General features: G+C 35.3%; 1 protein-coding gene, 1 long non-coding RNA gene and 1 pseudogene across 20 annotated transcripts in view; 2 read left to right on the top strand and 1 right to left on the bottom strand.

The window, feature by feature from the left end:
- GPHN (gephyrin) overlaps positions 1-21,945 on the bottom strand; it is a 620,043-nt gene that overhangs the window by 68,548 nt on the left and 529,550 nt on the right. For 7 of the 14 annotated variants that reach the window (XM_077909682.1, XM_077909673.1, XM_077909675.1 and 4 more), the window contains 4 exons: positions 16,092-16,147; positions 10,893-11,027; positions 9,259-9,317; positions 8,009-8,162 (listed from right to left, as the gene is read on the bottom strand). In XM_077909682.1, coding sequence (XP_077765808.1) covers positions 8,009-8,162; positions 9,259-9,317; positions 10,893-11,027; positions 16,092-16,147 — 404 coding nt within the window. The remainder of the gene's footprint in view (positions 1-8,008; positions 8,163-9,258; positions 9,318-10,892; positions 11,028-16,091; positions 16,148-21,945) is intronic. The other 7 variants (XM_077909670.1, XM_077909674.1, XM_077909677.1 and 4 more) reach the window with 1 other exon arrangement.
- The window catches only part of LOC144320764 (uncharacterized), a 141,942-nt gene that overhangs the window by 76,426 nt on the left and 43,571 nt on the right, over positions 1-21,945 (top strand). The window lies entirely within an intron of this gene.
- On the top strand, positions 2,818-3,372 carry LOC144320129 (calmodulin-1 pseudogene; annotated as a pseudogene).

Raw genomic sequence — 21,945 nt, 5'->3', positions numbered from 1 at the left:
GAAATGAGCAGAAAGTAGACATGAACAGACATTTCTCCAAAGAAGACCTACAAATGGCCAATAGACACAGGAGAAAATGCTCCATATCGCCTGGCATCAGGGAAATACAAATAAAAACCACAATGAGATACCACCTCACAGTAGTCAGAATGGCTAAAATTAACAAGTCAGGATACATACATTGGTGAGGATGGGGAGAAAGGGGAACCTTCTTGCACTGTTGGTGGGAATGCAAGCTGGTGCAGCCACTCTGGAAAACAGTATGGAGGTTCCTCAGGAGGTTAAAAATAGAGCTACCCTAATTATATTACTAGTTATTGACCCCAAAGATACAAATGCAGTGATCTGAAGGAGCATCTGCACCCCAATGTTTATATCAGCAATGTCCACATTAGTCAAACTGTGGAAAGAGCCGAGATGTCCACTGACAGATGAATGGATACACACACACACACACACACACACACACACACACACACACATACACACAATGGAATATTACTCAGCCATCAGAAAGTATGAATACTTACCGTTTATATTGATGTGGATGGAACTGGAGAGTATTATGCCGAGTGAAATAAGTCAATCAGAGAAAGACAATTATCAAATGGTTTCACTCACATATGGAATATAAGAAACAAAACAGAGGATCATAAGGGAAGGGAAGGAAAATAGAATGGAAAGAAATCAGAGAGGGAGACAACCCATAAGAGACTAAAATATAGGAAATAAACTGAGGGCTGTTGGAGGGGAGGTCGGTGGGGGGAAGGGGTATTGGGTGATGGGCATTTAGGAGAGCATGTGATGTGATGAGCACTGGGTATTATATACAATTGATGAATTATTGAACTCTACATCTGAAACTAATGATGTATTATATATTGGCTAATTAAGTTTAAATTTAAAAAATAAAAAATAAATTTAAAAAATGAGACATAGAAAAAATTAGGATATACAATGTATAAATTGACAAGACAGTGACATCAGAATTATTGAAGAATTTTAAGTACCACGTTGACATTAAATGGCAGAAATTTGTTGTGGGCCAGGTAATCACAGTTCTCTGAATTTTTTTTGGTAATGTTTTGTCTGCTTGGGAGCAAAAATGGAGAAAGTAGAGGATGGAGTCAATCAGTTTAGGTATTAGCATACTAAGCAAAGGTATAGATTAAAGGAGTCAGGCTATCTGAAGTGTTATTGAGAGCAACATTAAAGTGGTAGGTCATGGTCTTTAATCTGGACAAGAAGTACAGTATAGCTAGAAGAAAGTAATGAAAGTAAAAATGACCTAACCTGATAGGTTTTAGGGACTGCCACTGTAAGCTGGAGAAATGAAATGTAAGGAATCTCCGGTGGGAAGCATTGTGGCACAGTGGGAAAAAAGTCATTACAGCCAGAAGACTTAGTTGTGAAATGAGGCTCCATTATTTACAAAAAAATAGATGATTTTATGCAAATAGAAAATTGTTTTGTTTTTGAGCTTCAATTTTCTCATACTTAAAATGAAGGATAATTATACTGTCCTCATAGTGTTGCTTTTAATCATAAAGCACATAGTGATACTGGTCACAGTAGGCACTCATCTTTCTGTTCCCTCTCTTATTAGTAAAGTTAAATATTATAGTTCTGTAATAGCAGCTGCTTGTAGAAGATGCAAAGAATATTATATGGAGATTTTAGGGAAATTTTATATATCTAAAGTTCAAACTTGTTTGTACAGGCCTTTGTTTTTGACGATGGCCAAGAAAATGATAGAAAATGTAACAGAGTAAGCAAACACATAGTGGAGATGAATACATTTAATTCTGCGCGTGTGTGTGTGTGTGTGTGTGTGTGCGCATGAGCATATGTGATAGAAAGGGAGTAAGATGGAGAGACAGAAAGAGAGAATATTAAATGAATAAATATGTTATAAAATATGGCTGAAAGTCAAACAGTACCCTCAAAACTAGAAGACCCAGCACCTACTAAAGAAATATTGCTTGTACTTTGAGTAACTAGAAAATATGCATAAAGTCTTACTTCCTGAACTAATGGCAGCTGGCTGACTGATGTCCAGTTTAAAGGCCTTCAGGTCACCATCTAAAATTTCAAGGATTGGGAAATAGATGATATCATCAAGAGTCAAAATTAGAAAATAAAACTGAGAAATGTAAAGTAAAACAAAACAGAAAACTGGGAAATATAAAGGTCAGGGAAAAAGGAGGAAGATACAGTTGCCTCCTAAGTGTAAAATTTTTATCTTCTATGTATATTCATTTCCTAGGTGACATTATCTAGTCTCATGATTTAAAATACTGTATATATGCTGATAACTTCCAAAAATATATCTTTAGCTCTAATCTTTCTCCTAAGCTCCAGACAATATGTTCAATTGCCTACTCAATATTTCTACTATAATTTCTAATAAGTATCTCAAACTTAAATGTGTCTAAAACAGAAGCCCTGATTTCTGCTTCCTAATCTTTCTCACCGGGTAAGTGATAACAATCCTTAGAATTGCTCAGGTCAAAACCTTGGAATTCATCTTGACTCCCCACTTTCTCTTATATTCTACTTTGAATTCACCAGCAAAACCTGTTGGGTTTACTTTCAGAATACATTCTGGATCTAATTATTTCTCACCATCTCCACTACTACCACACTGGTCCAAATCTCTTGCTGAATATTACATATCTTTCTAACCAGTCTCCCTGCTTTTTTCCTTTTCTCTCCTATATGCCATGCTACTTTGAAACCAGAGTAAACATTAATAACTTAAGACATGTTATATTTCATGTTATGTTTCCCTTCCTCAAAACTGACTCTTTAAATTAGTTTGAGTGGGGCGAGGGAGCTGAGTGCTTGTGTGGTCGCTTCTTGGAGACCGGTAGCGCTTGCAGCATGGCTGACCAACTGACTGAGGAGCAGATTGCAGAATTCAAAGAAGCTTTTTCACTATTTGACAAGGATGGTGATGGAACTATAACAACAAAGGAATTGGGAACTGTAATGAGGTTTCTTGGGCAGAATCCCACAGAAGCAGAGTTACAGGACATGATTAATGAAGTAGATGCTGATGGTAATGGTACAATTGACTTCCCGGAATTTCTGACAATGATGGCAAGAAAAATGAAAGACACAGACAGTGAAGAAGAAATCAGAGAAGCATTCCGTGTGTTTGATAAGGATGGCAATGGCTATATTGGTGCAGCAGAGCTTTGCCATGTGATGACAAACCTGGGAGAGAAGTTAACAGATGAAGAGGTTGATGAAATGATCAGGGAAGCAGATATTGATGGTGATGGTCAAGTAAACTATGAAGATTTTGTACAAATGATGACAGCAAAGTGAAGACATTGTGCAGAATGTGTTAAATTTCTTGTACAAAATTGTTTATTTGCCTTTTCTTTGTAACTTATTTGTAAAAGGTTTCCCCCTGCTGTCAAAAAATATGCATGTATAGTGATTAGGACTTCATTCCTCCATGTTTTCTTCCCTTATCTTACTGTCATTGTCCTGAAATCTTATTTTAGAAAATTGATCAAGTGTCATGTTGCATGTGGCTTACTCTGGATATATCTAAGCTCTTCTGCACATCTAAACTTAGATGGAAATGAGGGAACATCTGGGTTATGCCTTTTTTTAAGTAGTTTTCTTTAGGAACTGTCAACATGTTGTTGTTGAAGTGTGGAGTTGTAACTCTGCATGGACTCTGGACAGTCAACAATATAAATTTTTTTTTTTTTTTTTTTTTTATTTATGATAGTCACAGAGAGAGAGAGAGAGAGGCAGAGACACAGGCAGAGGGAGAAGCAGGCTCCATGCACCGGGAGCCTGACGTGGGATTTGATCCCGGGTCTCCAGGATCGCGCCCTGGGCCAAAGGCAGGCGCTAAACCACTGCGCCACCCAGGGATCCCCAGTCAACAATATATACTTAAAACCTGCACTATTGCAGAACAGGTTTATTATCCAGGTACTTTTACACTATTTTTTTGTACTGCTGGTCCTGTACCAGAAACATTTTCTTTTATTGTTACTTGCTTTTTAAACTTTGTTTTAGCCACTTAAAGAAAATCTGCTTATGGCACAATTTGCCTCAAATCCATTCCAAGTTGTATATTTGTTTAAAAAAAAATTACAATTTACCCCCCTAAAAAAAAACAAAAACAAAAACAAAAAACCCACAAAAAAACTGACTCTTTCGAATAAAATGGTCTTGTTTCTGTTATCTCCCCAACCTCACTTCCTTTTACTTTGCTCCTTTCCCTCTATACTTCAGCCACAAACATGACAAACACACAGCCTACCTCAGGGATTTTTCATTCTCTGTTGTTCCTTTGCTTGGAACTCAATTCCCCTCATATGGCACACACCCTCAATACCTTCAGATTTCCACTCTAATTTTGCCTTATCAGTGAGGCCTGATTATACTATGCAAAATAGAAAGCTCAATCAGTCAGGTCTGGAAAGGAAAACCAAATTGTCTAGGTATTTCAAATGGAGGGGAGTGGGAGAAAAAAGGATTTAATGTAGGAAATTGGTTACAAATATGTTGGGAGGTTTGGAGAAACAAAAGGAGAAAAGTCACCACTGTCCCTAGGGCTGCTTGAAGAAAGTGATGTTAATGAGAATTGAGGATATTATACTTCTGTTAACTTTTTTCCAACTTCTAATATTGTGTTAATGCATCGTAATGACAATACCTAACAGGACCACAGCTGTGGTTTTCAGCTTTCCAGTCTTATTGTATAGGTGAGAATATGAAAGGGCTGATGTAGGGTAGGTTTCAGCAGGTAATATCTGGCATGTACCGCTTCTACTACTAGTCTTTATCATCTTATCCTTTATTTTTCTTCATACCACTTGCTGCTATTTGTTCATTGACTATCTCTCTACCCTGCCTCCCTCAGAATATAAATTCTGTAAGAACAGGGAATTTGTCTTGTTTGCTGCTATATCCTAAACAGTCAGAACAGTGCCTGGTATCAGTACGGTAGTATACTAAATGGGGAGGGGTGGTGAAAATGGTTTGCCTTAATGGAGAAGAATATTTTATCACTGACATTGTTTAGAGTTGTCAGTTCATGGTAATAATAAAAAGCAGAATGACTTATAGTCAGTTTTATTATTATTTTCTAATTTTCTTACGTGAGGGTAACGAGTTAATAAAACTCTTTTCCATCCCTAAGGACAAATTTGAGCTTGGGTTAACTTTCTAGTTCTATTCCCCCGGAAATTTGATAAAGATGAGTCAGCTTGTTACTAGGCAGCATTTCTTATGGGAAAAGTCATCTCTGATCGAAAACTTACACAGGGACTAGAAGGAACTATAAATGAACAATAAATACCTAGTGGGAAGCCATAGCTTCGGGCTTTTGTGAATGTAGTGGCATTTGTATCTGGACATTTCCCTTTTGGGATCCTGGGAGCTGCCTAAGACTGTTATAAGAAATGTTGATTCCTATGTAGGACATGCTTCTAAGTTGGTGGCTCCCATACTCTCCTAGTATAATTCTTGTTCCCTTGTATCTGAATGTCACTTGGAGAAAAAAAAGAATAGTTCTTGGATGGCTGTGTAGATGATTAAGAGGACTAGTTCAACTGAAGATGAAAGTCTGATGCAGCCTTGCTGGACACTGAGTTTCCTGTTCAAAATCTTTCTAAATAAACTGGTTCACAGTACAGTGTATTCACATCTTATAAGTCTGATTTTAGTTAAGATAAACCCTGATGGGCATTCTAGCATGTAATAGATGCTTAAAAAATATTTATTGAACAAATGCATGAGTTTGTAAGTGTATGCCACAATTATGTACCTCCTGGATGATATTGCCTAAATGTTAACATACACAGTTTGTTGAAACCAACAAATATCTACACCAACTGTTTGATATTATAGTCTACAACTGTATCTCCCCGATTTTGAAATAATTCCTTCATCCCAAACAAACACATGTAGTCACAAAATACTGGGCAGGTTTTAAAGATAATATATACAGACATCTTGTATAGCATTATTTGGATTGCCTCAGGCCATTGTTCTGTTAGCCAATATACCACACTGGATTGAAAAATGGACATATGTGAAGCCACACATATCATGGGAAATCAGTTAGTACTTAAGGGGAGCTTGTGCTGTGACTACCTAAATTATAGACTTGCCACACTAATAGACAAGTGTAATTTCTTTGGTCTCACTGAAAATAAATACTTTTTTCCATTATTTTCTGTCTATCAAAGATCTCAAGCCTTCAGAAGAGATACTGTATTTTATTCATCTTTTTTATCCCCAGTTTCCAGTATAATGCCTGGCATAGAGGTACCCAATAAACATTTGTTGAACTAAACTATACAATCATAAAGAGTCATAATAACAGCTAAACTTGGATAGAAATAGGGAAGGAATGCCGAGCTATATGGAACCAGAGATTATGTATTTAGAAATATTATTTTAGATTGTGGATTTAGAGATTTGGAAACATTATTCCCTTGGAAAACCACAATAAATACAGAAGGCCACAGAAAGTAGCATCTATCAAAGTGTCTCCAAGGATAATCAAGCCTGGGGAGGCAGAGAACTAGGACTAAAAATTCTTCCTTAGACTCCATGATATAAGTATCATTTCTAGTCTTACCCCATCACTTTTCTTTACCACTAGTAAATAGCTGTAATACAGAATGTATGATAGCTTTAAAATATTACTACCAATGTACTCTGGAGGATAAGTGAGACTATAGTCCAGCCCTACAAAAACAATAGGAAGAATACAAGAAATATAGCTTAAACAAAATTGCCTAATAACTAGCTACTTATGAATTTGCTCATTTTCTTTAGCTTTCCCAAACCCCATGAACTCACCTAGATGCACAGAGCATATAAATAAATCACAAATAAGAGTTGTTCGTTAAGTCAACCAGTTTATCAGAAATTTCCTTTTTTGATGCTAAACATGGTGTCAATTGGTCCTAAGGATATTAAAATATTCACTATGTAGATCAATTGAAAAGAATGTTTTGGGTCAGTCAATAGTTTTAGGGAATGACCAGTGTACCTATACTGGGTCTAGAATGCTCATTCATCTCTCCAGTAGCAAAACAAATATTCTATTCTTTTCTTTTGCCCTTTCTAAAAGAGCTATAGAGGTAATGGAGAGACCTTTGAGAATGTTCATTTCCAAGACTTTAAGAAATTAAAAATAATGATATATTAATTGCTTATTTTCAAAATAAAAAATTAGAGATTAAAAGAGGAAAAAAAAGAAATCCTGTTAATCTTCTTAAAAATAGTAAGGTCTAAAGGGCTAAAAAACACAGTATCTGATTCTTTCTTAGGCTTTGAATTACCAGCAGATCCTTTTTCCATATTCCCAGATTGATTAGAACTTCTGACTTTTTATATAACCTAAGCAAAACATGGAACAGGAAAATTTTCAAGAGTTTTCAGAAAAGATTGACTAAATCTCCCTTCTAAATCAGGGCTGAAATGACATTTGGCATACTGAGAAACACGCCACTTACAGATGCTATCTTTGGAGAAAAAGAAAAGATTATCAAATCCTTCCTAATGATCAAGGATCATATGGAACTTCTAGCAAGATGAAGGGCTAACCATTGTGTCCCAATTCATTGATTTATTTCCCACACAGAGGTGGCCCATCATCTCAGCAGCAAGGTGGGTAGAATTAATTATCCTAATAGATTGAGCACTAAATTTGCATAGTTGAACATCAATAGCTAGCAGTAATCATTCTTGGTTTATATGTACTGAGTGTGTAGAAAGGCCATTGGTTATAATATTTTATTCTAATAAATGGAAGGAAAGATTTCTCAGTACGTAATTTCAAGTTTTCCTTCTTCTTATCTTTTGTACTTGAACTATCCTGAAGCCAACTTATTATTTCCCTGTTATAGGTATGTGGTAAAATCTATAATCCACAATGTTCTATTTACAACACAGAACAGTGGTCAAAAAGACTTTTACCTGGAAGTCCAATTACCCATCCCCAACCCCCCTTTTTTTTTACCTCATTCCCTGTTGACATGACTGCAACAACTGGAAACTTATTAACTTCAACCTCTGTGACACCTACAGTTGCCAGAAGACCAATCTCTGAGGGGCCCATATGGGTTCCTTTGGCCAAAACGCATTCCCCTCTTTTAATGTCATGGCCGATGGGTCTGAAAGTCAAAGCAGAACCATAAGGAGTATGACTAAGAATAATATTTTCTCAACTGACTTTAGTGTCGAAGGAAGACACTCGAGGAGAAAAAAGTCAAGAGATGAGGCAGGAACAGAATGATAAAATAAAAAGCTTCTAATCACACAGTAGAAGAGAGAAAATAGGATTTCTATTACTGCTAAACAGGAGTATGTTACTTCACATTTGAAAACTATTTTACAAATTGCTTTGTATTACATTACAGTCAAAAACACCAATTGCAAACTTTCTTTGATATAAGGCAAGAATGTATGTGAAAATATCTAGTGGCATTAGGGATAAGAGGGCCACAGCATATTAGCTTTGAGGTGAGAAGAATAACACTGATGAGGTTACATACAGTCACAGGGATAATTTCTCTTCAGATAACTTACACTGGCCCAAGTCTGTGGCCACAGAAGTCCACTCAGAGTGGCTTCTTGCCTTAGGGATGTGAGAACTGTAGCTTTGTTATAAGGACATTTGAGCATATCAGTATTGATGGGACCAGGGTAAATATATTCCAATGTAAGAAAAATAATTTAAAATTATTTAATTAATAATTAAATAATTATTTAATTTATTTAATTAATAATTAAAAATAATTTAAAGTTTATGTACTACTTATGGTAAGACAGTATCTTTGTATATAAAGAATAGCAGATTATTCCATTATTATTGGTAGTCAGTAGAGGAGGGGCTATTAGTTAACTGCAGAAAAACTCAACTCTAGGATTATCTGTGTTATACCAAATTCTGGATTATCTAGGCGTAGGGTTGGGTAATTCTGGATTATCTAGAAGTAGTAGGATTATTTGTGGATTAAGTAGGCTTATGACTTTACTTCTTTCTCAAGTTGCTTTGGACTATTTCATTTGCCTTTACTACATTTATGAAAAAGTAGGCTGAGTAGACAGGAGATGTAGAATTAAGAAAATTCATTTTGCTATTTGTTAAAAGTCTTGAACACTAATGGGTAATTGACTGAGCTGTGGATTTACAATAGCCATACTCTCCTGAGTTCATGATCATGTAGAAACAAAAGTCGGCCATACATTTTATACATTATACATTACCTGATATCTTGGCCTGGTCGAGCTTGCACTAGAATTCGTACTTCAAGTTCCTCAGTGCCCTATAATAAGAGCAAGTCATGTAATTTTGAACAGAATAATCTAAGGGAATTTCTGATCAATACAATTTAGCTACTCAGATGCTTTTATCATCAGATAGGTCCAGAACATATACAAATATAGAAAAACAGAAACATTTGCTACACATTTTGAACCACAGGTTCCTGAAAAACTAAGTTTGATACCAATAAATTTATTTATAAATAAACAAAACATTTTTTTCATAATTTTCATGCTTTTTAAAAATGTACCAATTCAAATACTGGATCTTAGATTGTAAGTAGCATTCTCAAGGGAAAACAAAAAATATATCTATATGGCTACCCTAATAGATAACAGTGAACGTAGATGGAGATAACCTGTCTCTTCTGTTCCCATGAATTATGCTCAATTTTATAATGCTCAATGCTATAATTGGGTACATAATTGGGTACATAATATGGGTACTATGCCAAGTTTTCCAAATACCTGCAGAAATTTCAGTGAGGACTTACAGTTTTCCTGGTAGTAGATTTCTGTAAATTAATGGTGATCATTAATTTTACATTTATGGGCTGTGAATAATATTTTGACACTGGAACTGTGTCTTGTCACCTGGCAGAGTCTGTGGATGCCTGTGTGCTGGATTTCAATGTTCTGCTGGCTTCCCTGAAGCCAATAAATCTGTTGGACAGTTTTAACAGCAGGCAATGTGATCTGTATGCCAAGTGTTGAATTTTATAAGCCTTAAATGTGGGAAAGTGATTAAAAAGAAAATCCTAGATCAAGAAAAGTGGCTGTCTCTCAGCATGTCCAAATTTTACTATGTAGCCAGCCCAGAAGAATATTTATTTTAGCTCTAGCTTTTAAGATATAAAATATCTTAAACTACTTCAAAAAACAATTTATGGTAGCCAACCATTAAAATGTCAGTTGAAACTATTCTTTTATTAGTGGCTGATACTCTGGTTCCAATAATTGCCACTAGTTTCAGTAAGATGAAGGCCTGTTTAGACCAAGGAAAATTCTGAATCCTTTAATTGTAAGCTATAGAGGGGGCACTGACACAAATTTAATTTTTCCAGGCTATCATTTGATGGCAAAGATTTTTCTGAATTATAGAAAACCAGAGTTGAAGGGTTATTTGGTTCAAATGCTTGGCTTAGTGTAACATTCAAGAACTTGCCCAAGTGTTCTTTGTTAAATTCTTCTGTAAATTCTCCTTCACATTTTATCAGAAGCTAGTCTTGAACAAATTTCTCAGCTGTAAAGTATGTCAACAGTTAATGTCTCTGCTGTTCTATCTTGAGATACTTTCCTTCTTGGAAAGAAAGAAAGAGTGAAATTTCATGGATCAAATGCAGTTTAAATTCTGTTATAATTACAGTAATGATCATAAAAATATTTCCTGTATCAAAAGATGTTCAAATATAAGGCAATTCCTATTTACTGGAGACACACTCTACAATGTAAAATCTTTAGTTACCAAAAAGACCCTATAAAAAAACACACAAAAACCCACAACTGGATTAATCTTATAAACAGTGCAGAAAATGGGCATGATTTATAACATTGCCATAGGAACAGAGTGCTAAGACCTGGTGATGACGTACATCATCGGATTCCCTGATTAGCTCAGTATCTTCTACTTGTACTACTGCATCAGCACCGCAGGGGATTGGAGCACCTGTTGTAACCCGCATGACTTGTCCTGGCATTACTGTCTGAGTTGGCTGAAAATACAAACATGTAAGAAAGAAATGATTTACTTTTCTGTTGCAAAGGAAAAGTCTACAGGAGAGGTAATATTTTAAGAAACAAACCATAAAAGGAAAATCTTATACTCTTACTAATTTTGGTCCAATGTAATATAAAAACTATCCACAAACAGGTGCATTTATACCAAAGGGACTTGAACTTGATTTAAGGTAATGACCATTAGATAGATGTCTTTCTTGGTGCACTGTTTTCCTTTTGAAGAACTGTCACTTAACGTTTGTCACTATTGTATCCCACTCAAATATGAATTTTCTCAATACCTATATGTAAAGTGATTTGAGTGTCTTTAAGGAAGAAGAAATGTCATGCGATGTGATTTTATAAAAGACAATTATGAAAAACTAGAACGTTGGTCATTTAAGTTCTGATGTTTAAGAAATGTAGTACTTTATTAACTAAACTTTTGACTTAATAAAGGCAAATCAGAAAAATCATTTTAATTATTTCCCTTGAAAAATCTTTCTAAAACATATTAGTTCATTTTTCAATAATGAAAGTCTAGAACATAAAATCAAGTAATTCAAAAATGATCCCAGTGTTTATGATTTGGGTTAAACATTATATCCAAGATTTTCATTATCTGAGCTCTCAAATCGATGTTACAGGAGATTGGACCCGCCTTGCAACCTTCTCTCAGCATAGAGGAAAGCATACTTCTGTAAGATCCATTTGATAGGTTTGATTTGGCCTCAGAGGCCAATGATTCAGGTCAGAGTTGGGAACAGGAATGCTTCAAATTTCCTCTAAAAGAAGATTCTGAGATAATATTTATTTCCTGATAAAGAGAGATCTTTCTAAAGATATATGTTTTTAAGTATTTAAAATCTTAAGTCACAACAATGCAGATAGACTTAACATTACTGAAATGTACGCTTAAAAATGGTTATGATGGTACATTTTATGTTATAGATTTCTACCACATTAAAAAAATTTAGGGAATGATTAAGGAAAAATACCTTAATCCAATCCAAAAATATTGGATGTGCAAAGTAAAACAAGAAATTTATTTATCTTAACAGCCTTAAAAATCTTCTTTCAATAATATTGCAGCGGGACGCCTGGGTGGCTCAGTGGTTGAGCCCCTGCCTTTGCCCTGGATCCTGGAGACCTGGGATCGAGTCCCACATCAGGCTCTCTGCATGGAGCCTGCTTCTCCTTCTGCCTGCATCTCTGCCTCTCTCTCTGTCTCTCTGTCTCTCATGAATCAATAAATAAAATCTTTAAAAAAAAGAAAACTTAAAAAAAATAATATTGCTGCAAACAATTGGTGGTGACCAATAGCTAAAATTATCAAATCCTTCAATTTATGCTAGGTACAGTGTTTAATGCATTGTTATATTCTAGAATATAAGCCTTACAAAGACAGGTATTTATTTTTTGTTTGCCCCTCAAGATCACATCTTCATTTTCTATCCTGTTCTGTGGGCCACAAGGCTGACCTCTATACACCATTTCAACCAGGTTCCCATCACTCTGGCTTCTGATTAGGTTCAGCCAATGGAAGTGGTCAAGAGATTACAGGATAGGAGGAAGGGAAACTGCTGGGCTGCAGTTTGGGGATGGCTCTATCATCTTTACTATTGAGGGCCACGGCTCCTATTGGGTAGTCCTATCCCATAGCTATGAACCTTCCCCAGGTCCAGGTACCACTCTTTCTCTTTGCCCTGTCAGACCCAGAGGTGGTTGGTAATGGAGTGTCACTGTTGTTAGCACCTGGGTGCTTAACATTCCTTTGTTAGTTTCCCTCAAAACTCTATTTCTTGGATATAGTCTGTTTAATCACCCCTTTACCAGAAATATTCATTGCTCTATCATACCAAAGCCTAGAAAGTGTCTAGCACAAAGGTGGTGATGAGTAAATATTTCTAGAATGAATGAATGAACATTAATGATCTCAGTAGCTGACAACTACATGCATGGAGTATTCCATACTTCTTGGCTTGAAACGCCAATGTTCTCCCTGCTCTTCTCCCACAGCTAATCTCCCACAGAGATTCTTGGGATTAGGTCTGGCCTTGAGCTATATATCTTATAGTCCCTTCTTCTGCTATTTGAATAAAAGACATTCCAGGCTTTTTGGAATGGTTACATTTTTATGTGATTTTCTACCACCATGCTGCCTAGGATTTCATATGAAAAGTTTAGGGCCCAAGCATTAAAATTAAAAAAAAAGTTCAATCTAGGTATTATTCATTATCTGGGACATCTTACCATACATGACCATTTTGCAGTGCAGTGATTTTTGATGAAAAGTATTAAAGTTTTTATATATGTATTTTTTAGCAGAAGTACTAACACTAAAACTATCTTCAGAGCCTATGGAACAAACATATTTAATTTAGGCCTAAACAGGTTCTTCTTTTGTTGAAAGTGCCTTTTGGCTCAGGCAGGAAGTGAGTCTTAAAGTGAATTTCAGGGCAGTTGCTTCTTAGGCTGAAGTGTGTGAGCCTGGAGCCCTGCCTCAATTTAGTGAGGTTTAATGTACCATACTCTGTAAATTTACTTTAAGTTTTATCGTGGTTGTACCTGTAATCTTCTCTACTTCTTGGCTTAAACCAACTCTTGAGAAGTGTTTATGTGTGATTATTAAATATAAAATTTGACTAAGATTAGTAAATCTGTATGACAGGTGAAGACTTCCTACCAGCTCACTTATATGAGATCCAATGCAAAAGATATCATTGGATTTATATTTATATATCCACTTAAACACATAAACCTCAATTGAATGGAATCGTTGAAAAACTCTAGGAATACATGAGGTATTTCCTTTAGATTGTTAAGAGTAACAACTCTTTAAGAGTAACTCCTTATTTTTTATTTTTATTGACATACCTTATATGTTTTAATGTAAAGTAAAAATGGTTAAAATATTGATTTTTTTCCTTAATAGAAATTGTTTTGGGTTTTTTGAGATTTGCCCAATGACAGCACTTTATAATCATGTAATTATTTTCTTTGACAGTGTCCAGTGCTAATCAATAGGATCAGTAAGTGATTTAAAGTCAAGTTTTTTGGTACACCAAAAAATTATTTTGAAATCAACTTGTAAGAAACTTAAAGTCTCAGTGAATACAATGGCACCTAATTCTCAAGTGTATGTACTTTCAAGAAGTGAGCATTTTGGCTCTTGTAAGATCTCTGAAATTGCTATAAAGTCTGTATAATACCTTAGTTATACATAAAGGATATCATAGATAACTTAAAGAGAAACCCCATTTTTAAAAATAGTTTTCATCTTTTTTCCCCATTGAACTTACAAGAAGTTAGCAACTTTTATGGTTCATGAATTTTTTGTGTTCCTAGTTTTCTAGTACAGTTGGAAGTCTTAACTAGTAAGTAAAGTTTAAGACCATAAGGTACTTATTAATCTGTTACCTATCTACTATTTGTACTAGGCTTTGACTACCACAAACTATTTGCTGTTCCCTAAACATTCCATGCAATTTTTAAAAACACCTCTGTGTCTTGATTTATACTGTTCTCTTGGCCTGAAATGTCCTTTTCTCATTTCTGTTTTTGTAAAATCCTCTCCTGGTCCAGTTCCAATGTTATTTTCTTAATCCTTCTAGGATGAAATGCTCAACCTCCCTATTGTGCTCCACAGTACATGACGGATAGCATTAGTTTAACACTTATTATATTTAGTTGTTTATATTGTCTCCTCCACTAGATGTAAATTCCTTAAGAGTAGAAATCATATCTTAATCTGTTTTATCTTTCCTAGAACCCAACACAGTGCCTGGCACACACAGTAGATATGTTTGATAATAAGACTCAATTGAAGATCAGAGACCTAGAATAATTGGTACTCTGTGGCTTTGTTATACAAATGGATGCTTCAGACATCCAACACTGATTGAAATACATATCAAGAAGTCAAATAAATTATGAGATCATAATACAAGTCATTTATAAAAATGGCCTAGCTGATTCTTTTTGTCAGGAAAACAGTCATGGAGACTAAACCAGCCTGTGTACAGCATCTAATTACTATAGTGCCAGGCTTGGCTTCAGAGATCTATACACAGTTCTCTTCAATGCTTGGATGTAGGGATGAGGTAGCTGGAGTCACCACCGCAAGCACCATTCTTCTATATACTTCCTCAAATTCTCCATATTTTCAGTACATATGGGAGTACATACTAAGCCAAGGAAGAAAAGGCATGGGACATAGCTTTTGCTCAAACCTCCACATTCATTCACTCATTCACTCATTCATTCATTCATTCATATCCTCCTTTATTTTTATATAATGCTTATGAATGCTTGGTGGTAGCAAAAGAAAAAAGTATCTTGGTCTTCTTCTAGTTCTATTTAATAAGGTAGGCGCTCTTTTAACCAAGCTTCAAAATTCACTGGATTAACGCATGTTTTATATTTCCTCTTAAACATAATGATGCTTCAACACTGCTTAAGTTTGAGGCTGTTAGACTCTTGTATAATAATTTTCCACTTGTTTCCAATTAAATGGCCAATTACTAGTGTCAAAAGCATTAAATAAGAGGACTTCTACTGTACTTCCATTATGGCCCATTAATGCTTCATTTCTTAATAGAAATATATGTACACCTGTTCACTGGCTAGCTTCCCAGTGAGAAAACCTTATCTAAGTGATTAGCTAGAGAGGTTAAAAAATTTGCTTCTTCTAATTTTCCCTGTTTGTAACACAAGTTGGAGAAAAGTCTGAGATCACCTAGAAACTATAGTTCTACTGAGAATATTAATGTTTATACAGGAAGAAAGAATCATCTAATCACAGGACTGGAAAATTCTTGTGGGGCATGTCTGTGAGCTATACCAAAAATACCATGTTATATATTAATAAACACAGATTTCTTTCAGTTAAAAAATAATTCTGTTGGTTCTTTCTCATAAGAACCATCCTTTAATCTCTTTGATAACCTGTCTAATCCATCTCTAAGATTTTCATTGCAATGATGGTAGAAGCTTAGAATTCGATGCTAGAAGTCCATGACGCTGAAATCTTCAGGGCCTTTCAGGCCTATGAATCTCACCTGTTCACCAGCTTGGGATTCCCCAATGATGAAACGATCTCCTGGGCCATCGGCAGCTGTGAGGTGAACAGAATCAAGAACAAACATCAAAATGGACCTATAGCAAGGAATAAGGATCTAGTGTTGGAATTCTAAAATTTGACTCAAATCATCAGATAAGGCTTCAGGAAAGTGCAATATTTTTCTAATCTTCTAGACCAGACAATGGTATTGTTACTACTAGTTTGATCTTTGTACCCATCATTCACATGTACCAGTAAAAGTGGTCCTAATCGTGCCCTTTCTTGGTGTCGCAGGAGATTGTCTTCCTGTTGCTCTATAATTTCCATACTTGTAATTTTAAATTTTTTAAAGATTTATTTATTTTAGAGAGAGAGAGAGTGAAAGAGAGAAAGCATGTGTGAGTCAGGGGAGAGGCAGAGGGAGAAAATTTTCAAGCAGACTTGCTGCTGAGCAGGGAGGCCAATGTGGGCTGATCCCACAATCCATGAGATTACAATTCATAAGATCATAACCTGAACTGAAACCAAGAGTTGGAAGCTCAACTGACTGATCCACCTGGGAACCACATATACTTGTACTTTTTAAATAAAATTATTTCTTCTAGCCTCCTCCTAAATAAATATACCACCTTTTCTATGGGTATGTATGGGTGATGCATGTATACACTATTGTGGATATATCTTATCTATACAGATAAAGTACTGTTGATATTCATATTTTTCCATTTTTCTATAAATTTCAAACTATTCATACTATTCTTATTTATCACCCAGTCTGATTTTCAGAATAACCCAGTTGAGTAGAAAAAAAACATATCTTCTTTTTTTCATTTCACATTTGAAGAAAATGAGTTACAGAATGAAGGAACTTAGGTTGACAAGTTCTTGTTAGTGGCAGAGCTAGGACTAAAATACAGTCCCTTAATTCCCAATACAGTATTTAAAAAAAAAGGGTCAAAATGCTATTTCTAAATCATAATAACGCAGTTCTGCATTACAATTTCCACTATTTATTTTTATTTTTAGAGATTTTATTTATTCATGAGAGACACAGGGAGAGAGAGAGAGAGAGAGAGAGAGAGAGAGGCAGAGACACAGGCAGAGGGAGAAGCAGGCTCCATGTAGGGAGCCTGATGTGGGACTCGATCCCAGGTCTCCAGGATCAGGCCCTGGGCTGAAGGTGGCGCTAAACTGCTGAGCCACCTGGGCTGCCCGCCACGATTTATTTTTAAATCAAAAGAAACACTTTCAGAATTGAGATGGAAAAACATCCATTTTTTTTTCTATATATAGTATAGTAAAATTATATTATTGGATGAAAAAATATTCCTGGAGAGAAATGTATTCAAAAGCTTTTTTCAACTATGATATGGATTTAGATCTATGCTACTGGCAAGGCAGTGCCTATCTAATGTGTTTTATGATCATGACCATTACTTCCATGTCATCTGCATACAGCAAGGATTTGTGGATTCATACACTGAAAAATTAACATTTTCTATATGAATATTTAAATTATATTTGCAATCATGCTGATAAATAATAAAAAAGTATTTCTCTCTTTTAAAAAAGACATATGAGGGACGCCTGGGTGGCTCAGCGGTTGGACACCTGCCTTCGGCTCAGGGTGTGACTTGAGCTGAAAGCAGACACTTAATGAACTGAGCCACCAGGTGCCCCCCATTTTGTGTTTAAAAAATTTTCTTTTAAAGTGAACAATTTAAAATAGACATAAAACAGACATAGAATCATTGCTTCCACAATTATCAACTTTACCAATCTTATTTCATCTATCCTCTCATTTATTTTTAGAGTATCTTAAAGTGAATTTTGATTTTCTAACTGTATAAAGTTAAAAAGTCAATTATCTTTCAGAATTCCACACTATGTCTTAAGTATGAATAAAGTTATGTTAAATGATTTTTTCTACTAGAGGCATTACCAACTTGCCATCTCTTATAAGTAACCTAGACATTTCTCTTTTACCTCTTGCATAAGAGGAAATTAGCAGGATTTTAAAGTAAAACAAAGCTGAATCTGAACCCTGGTTCTGCCTATTAATAGCCTCAGGACTTACAGCAAATTTTTTTCATTTTTAAAAAATTTAAAATTAAATTAGTCATACATCATTAGTTTAAGATATAGAGTTCAGTAATTCATCAATTGCATGTAACATCCAGTGCTCATCACATCACATGCTCTCCTTAATGCTCATCACCAATTACTCCATACCCCTACCTACCTCCCTTCCAGCATCCCTCAGTTTGTTTCCTATAGTTAAGAGTCTCTTATGGTTTGCCTCCCTCTCTCTTTTCATCTTATTTTTCCCTCCTTTCCCCTACGTTCATCTATTTTGTTTCTTAAATTCCACACATTAATGAAAACATATGGTATTTGTCTTTTCCTGACTGATTTATTTCACTTAGCTTTATACTCTCTAGCTCCATCCATGTTGTTGAAAATGACAAGATTTCATTCTTCTTGATGGCTGAATAATATTTGAGTGTGTGTGTGTGTGTGTATAACTTTTTGAGGAACCTCCATACTGTTTTCCAGAGTGGGCTGTACCAACTGCATTCCCACTAACAGTGTAAGAGGGTTCCCTTTTCTCCCCATCCTCACCAATATTTGTTGTTTCCTGACTTGTTAATTTTAGCCATTCTGACTGGTGTGAGGAGGTATCTCATTGTGGTTATAACCTGTATTTCTCTGATGCCAGGTGATATGGAGCATTTTTTCATATGTTTATTGGCCATTTGTGTGTCTTCTTTGGAGAAATGTCTGTTCACGTCTTCTGCCCATTTCTTCACTGGATTATTCGGTTTTGGGTGTTGAGTTTGAAGAGTTCCTTATAGACTTTGGATACTAACCCTTTATCTGATGAGGTATTTGCAAATATCTCCCATTCTGCAGGCTGCCTTTTAGTTTTGTTTCCTTTGCTGTGTAAGCTTTTTACCCTGATGAAGTCCCAATAGTTCATTTTTGCTTTTGTTTCTCTTGTCTCAGCAAATTATTAAGCCTTTCTCTGAACTTCTGTTTTCTTGTTGATAAAATTCGGGATAATAATTCTTTAAAACCAGCATCTTTTAAAGCTTTTTGTTCCTTTCATTCACTCACTAAATTTCTATCCAGTCTATGTCCTAAGTGTCATATTAGGTGCTGGGACAGAGTGGAGTAAAACCAGACATGGTTTCTATTCTAATGCAGTGCCAATTTGCTGCAATGTTTTTCAAACACTGGACCAAATATGGTGGTGGGCTATAAAGTAAACTTGTAAACAATTTTTTAAAAAGGTTTTATTTATTTATTCATGAGAGACACAGAGAGAGAGAGCGAGGTAGAGACACAGGCAGAGTGAGAAGCAGGCTCCATGCAGAGAGCCCGATGTGGGACTCGATTCCAGGTCTCCAGGATCACGCCCTGGGCTGAAGGCGGCACTAAACTGCTGAGCCACTCGGGATGCCGGTAAACAAATTTTAAAATGAGAACGAATAGAAATACATTTCAGCATACATGGTAAGGATGAATATTGTTTCATTATTTTTGTTTCTATATGTGTGCAAATGTACATTTATATATTGTATATGTTACTTATATGTGTGTATAATGTATTTAATATGTCTCTTCTTATGGGTGCAGTTAAAGCCATTGATGTAGTGGAGGAGATATTAATCAAATAATCACATTAATAAATACATAAATGCAGATTAAGGAAACCATTCTAAAAGAAAGGAATATAGTTTTATGAAAGCATATAATGAAAGTACTTGAACTATACTGGAGGGTCAGGGAAATCCACCGGGATAAAAATATTTCTGGTTTGAATATGAAGGATGAATAAAAGGTAAGTAGGCAGAAGGGGTATGTGAGTGCGAGAGAGATGCGAGAGGGAGGGACAGGGGGAGAAGGAGAACTATGAAGTGGAAATGCTCCATCTAAAGATCTTCACCTATGTGCAAAGGCCTCTAGTTCATATCCTCCTTGTATCTTATGCCCTAGCCACTCTCAATTTCTAGAACTGTAGCTCCTTGAGAGTACCAAGATGACTAATATTCCAGCTCCATAATATACACTACTTCTAGTGCTTGGAGTATCCTTTTCTTATCTGTGCCTTCTGATTAAAGACTTCTTAGCTTTTAAGACTCAGCTCAAGTGTCATCTTTTTTATGAAGTCATATCTGACTCCTCTTCCCCCAAGAGTCAGCTACTTTCTCTTTTGTTTCCCCAGTGTATTCCCAAAATAATTCTAATTATGGCTTCCTAATTATTTGCAATTATTTGCTTATTTGTCTCAGAGGAATCTGTAGCATTTGCTGCATAATAGGTAGTCAATTAAATTTCAATATGTGAAGTATTAAAAATGTTCAATAAATGAATGAGCATGGCTCCTAAGAATCTACTTAGAAGGATGTATGCATAAATGAAAAATAAATAATGTTTTTAAACACAAAATGCTGTATTTCGAATGGCTTCCATCCATTTCTTGCTGGTCCATGCAAATAGTTTTCAAATATGAGTCAACATTGACCATCTTTAGAATGTTTAGAAAGACTGCTTTGGTTAATTTTATATAATAACTTAGATTATGTTGCCATTCTGTCTAGCATAGTTCCTAGCTCATCACTGATTTTCAATAAATATTTGTTAAAAGAATAAAGAAATGAATTTGGCACTTCCATACTTAGGTGGGAAGTTTGTAGACTGATTTGTACATATTAGTACTGTGCTTTCTAAATTTTCTTGAATAATTTCAAAAATGTGTATGCTTAATTTCTACAGCTAGATTATGAACTCCTTAAAGATAGAGAACACTTTCCTTTATTTCTTTTTTTGAAACCCTCTGCTCTTCAACCTTCTGGTCTCCTGTTTCCCCACACATGCAAATACACCTACACTCAAAATGCCTTATATTAATATTCTGCACAAATGTTCCAAATAAATGTCTCTGAATAATGAGTGGCTGGAGATCATTTGGAGGCAAGTCTGCTATGGAGTGTCAAGAAGGCCAATATCTGTAAGAGTCCTTAAATGATTCTAAGGAGCAGAGAAGGTGCACTGACTGGAGAGAGAATATGTGTTCACTTACATTAATGTTCTTCACCTTGCCCTGAAAATTTCTATCTGGGAAACATGTCTCTATATTGCTAGCTAAAGAAGGCTCAATCAAACCACATTATAGAAGGTTCTTGGTAGCAAGAGAGAAGTTTTTTTTTTATTATTATTATTTCCTTTGTAACAGTACTTCTCAACCCTTAATGTGTGTACAAATTACCTAGGGATCTTGTTAAAATACAGATTCTGATTCAGTAGGTCTGGGATAGGGCTTGAGGTTCTATATTTATTTCCAACAAGCTGATGCTAATGGTGTTGGTTCATGAATTACCCTTTTTGAGGAGTAGAGTGCTCTAAGATTGAATTGAATATAGACAAATTCGAGCTTAAAGAAAGAGTAAGGAGTAAAAAAAATTAGTGAACTACAACAGAAATCCTGATTTTATGTTATCACCAAGGCTCACTATTGAGAAGAAGCAGAAGCAGAGGTACGTTGGAATATGAATCTAATGCTTGGAAAAGAAATAAACTAAGTAAGCCACAGTATGCAATTGGAAAAGATGGATGGATTCAAGGATTACTGTAGAGGCTTAGAACCCCCACTCTCCATATTTAGAAATTTCTCTTAATAAGTGTTGTTTTTCTTTTTTGTAACTGTAGAATTTAATTTGAAGGAAGTGATAAAGCTAAAATGAACCAAATTATATAATGCAGCAAATGCATTATTTAACTTATTCATAATGCTTAATGCTAGACCCTGAAGGTGCTCCCACTTCTACCTTCTTTTTTTTTTAATGTCC

The sequence above is a fragment of the Canis aureus genome, chromosome 9, assembly GCF_053574225.1.
Source record: "Canis aureus isolate CA01 chromosome 9, VMU_Caureus_v.1.0, whole genome shotgun sequence".
NCBI classification, from domain to species: Eukaryota; Metazoa; Chordata; class Mammalia; order Carnivora; family Canidae; genus Canis; species Canis aureus.
The sequence above is the reverse complement of the archived record's forward strand: the minus strand, read 5'-3'. Positions and strand labels throughout refer to the sequence as shown.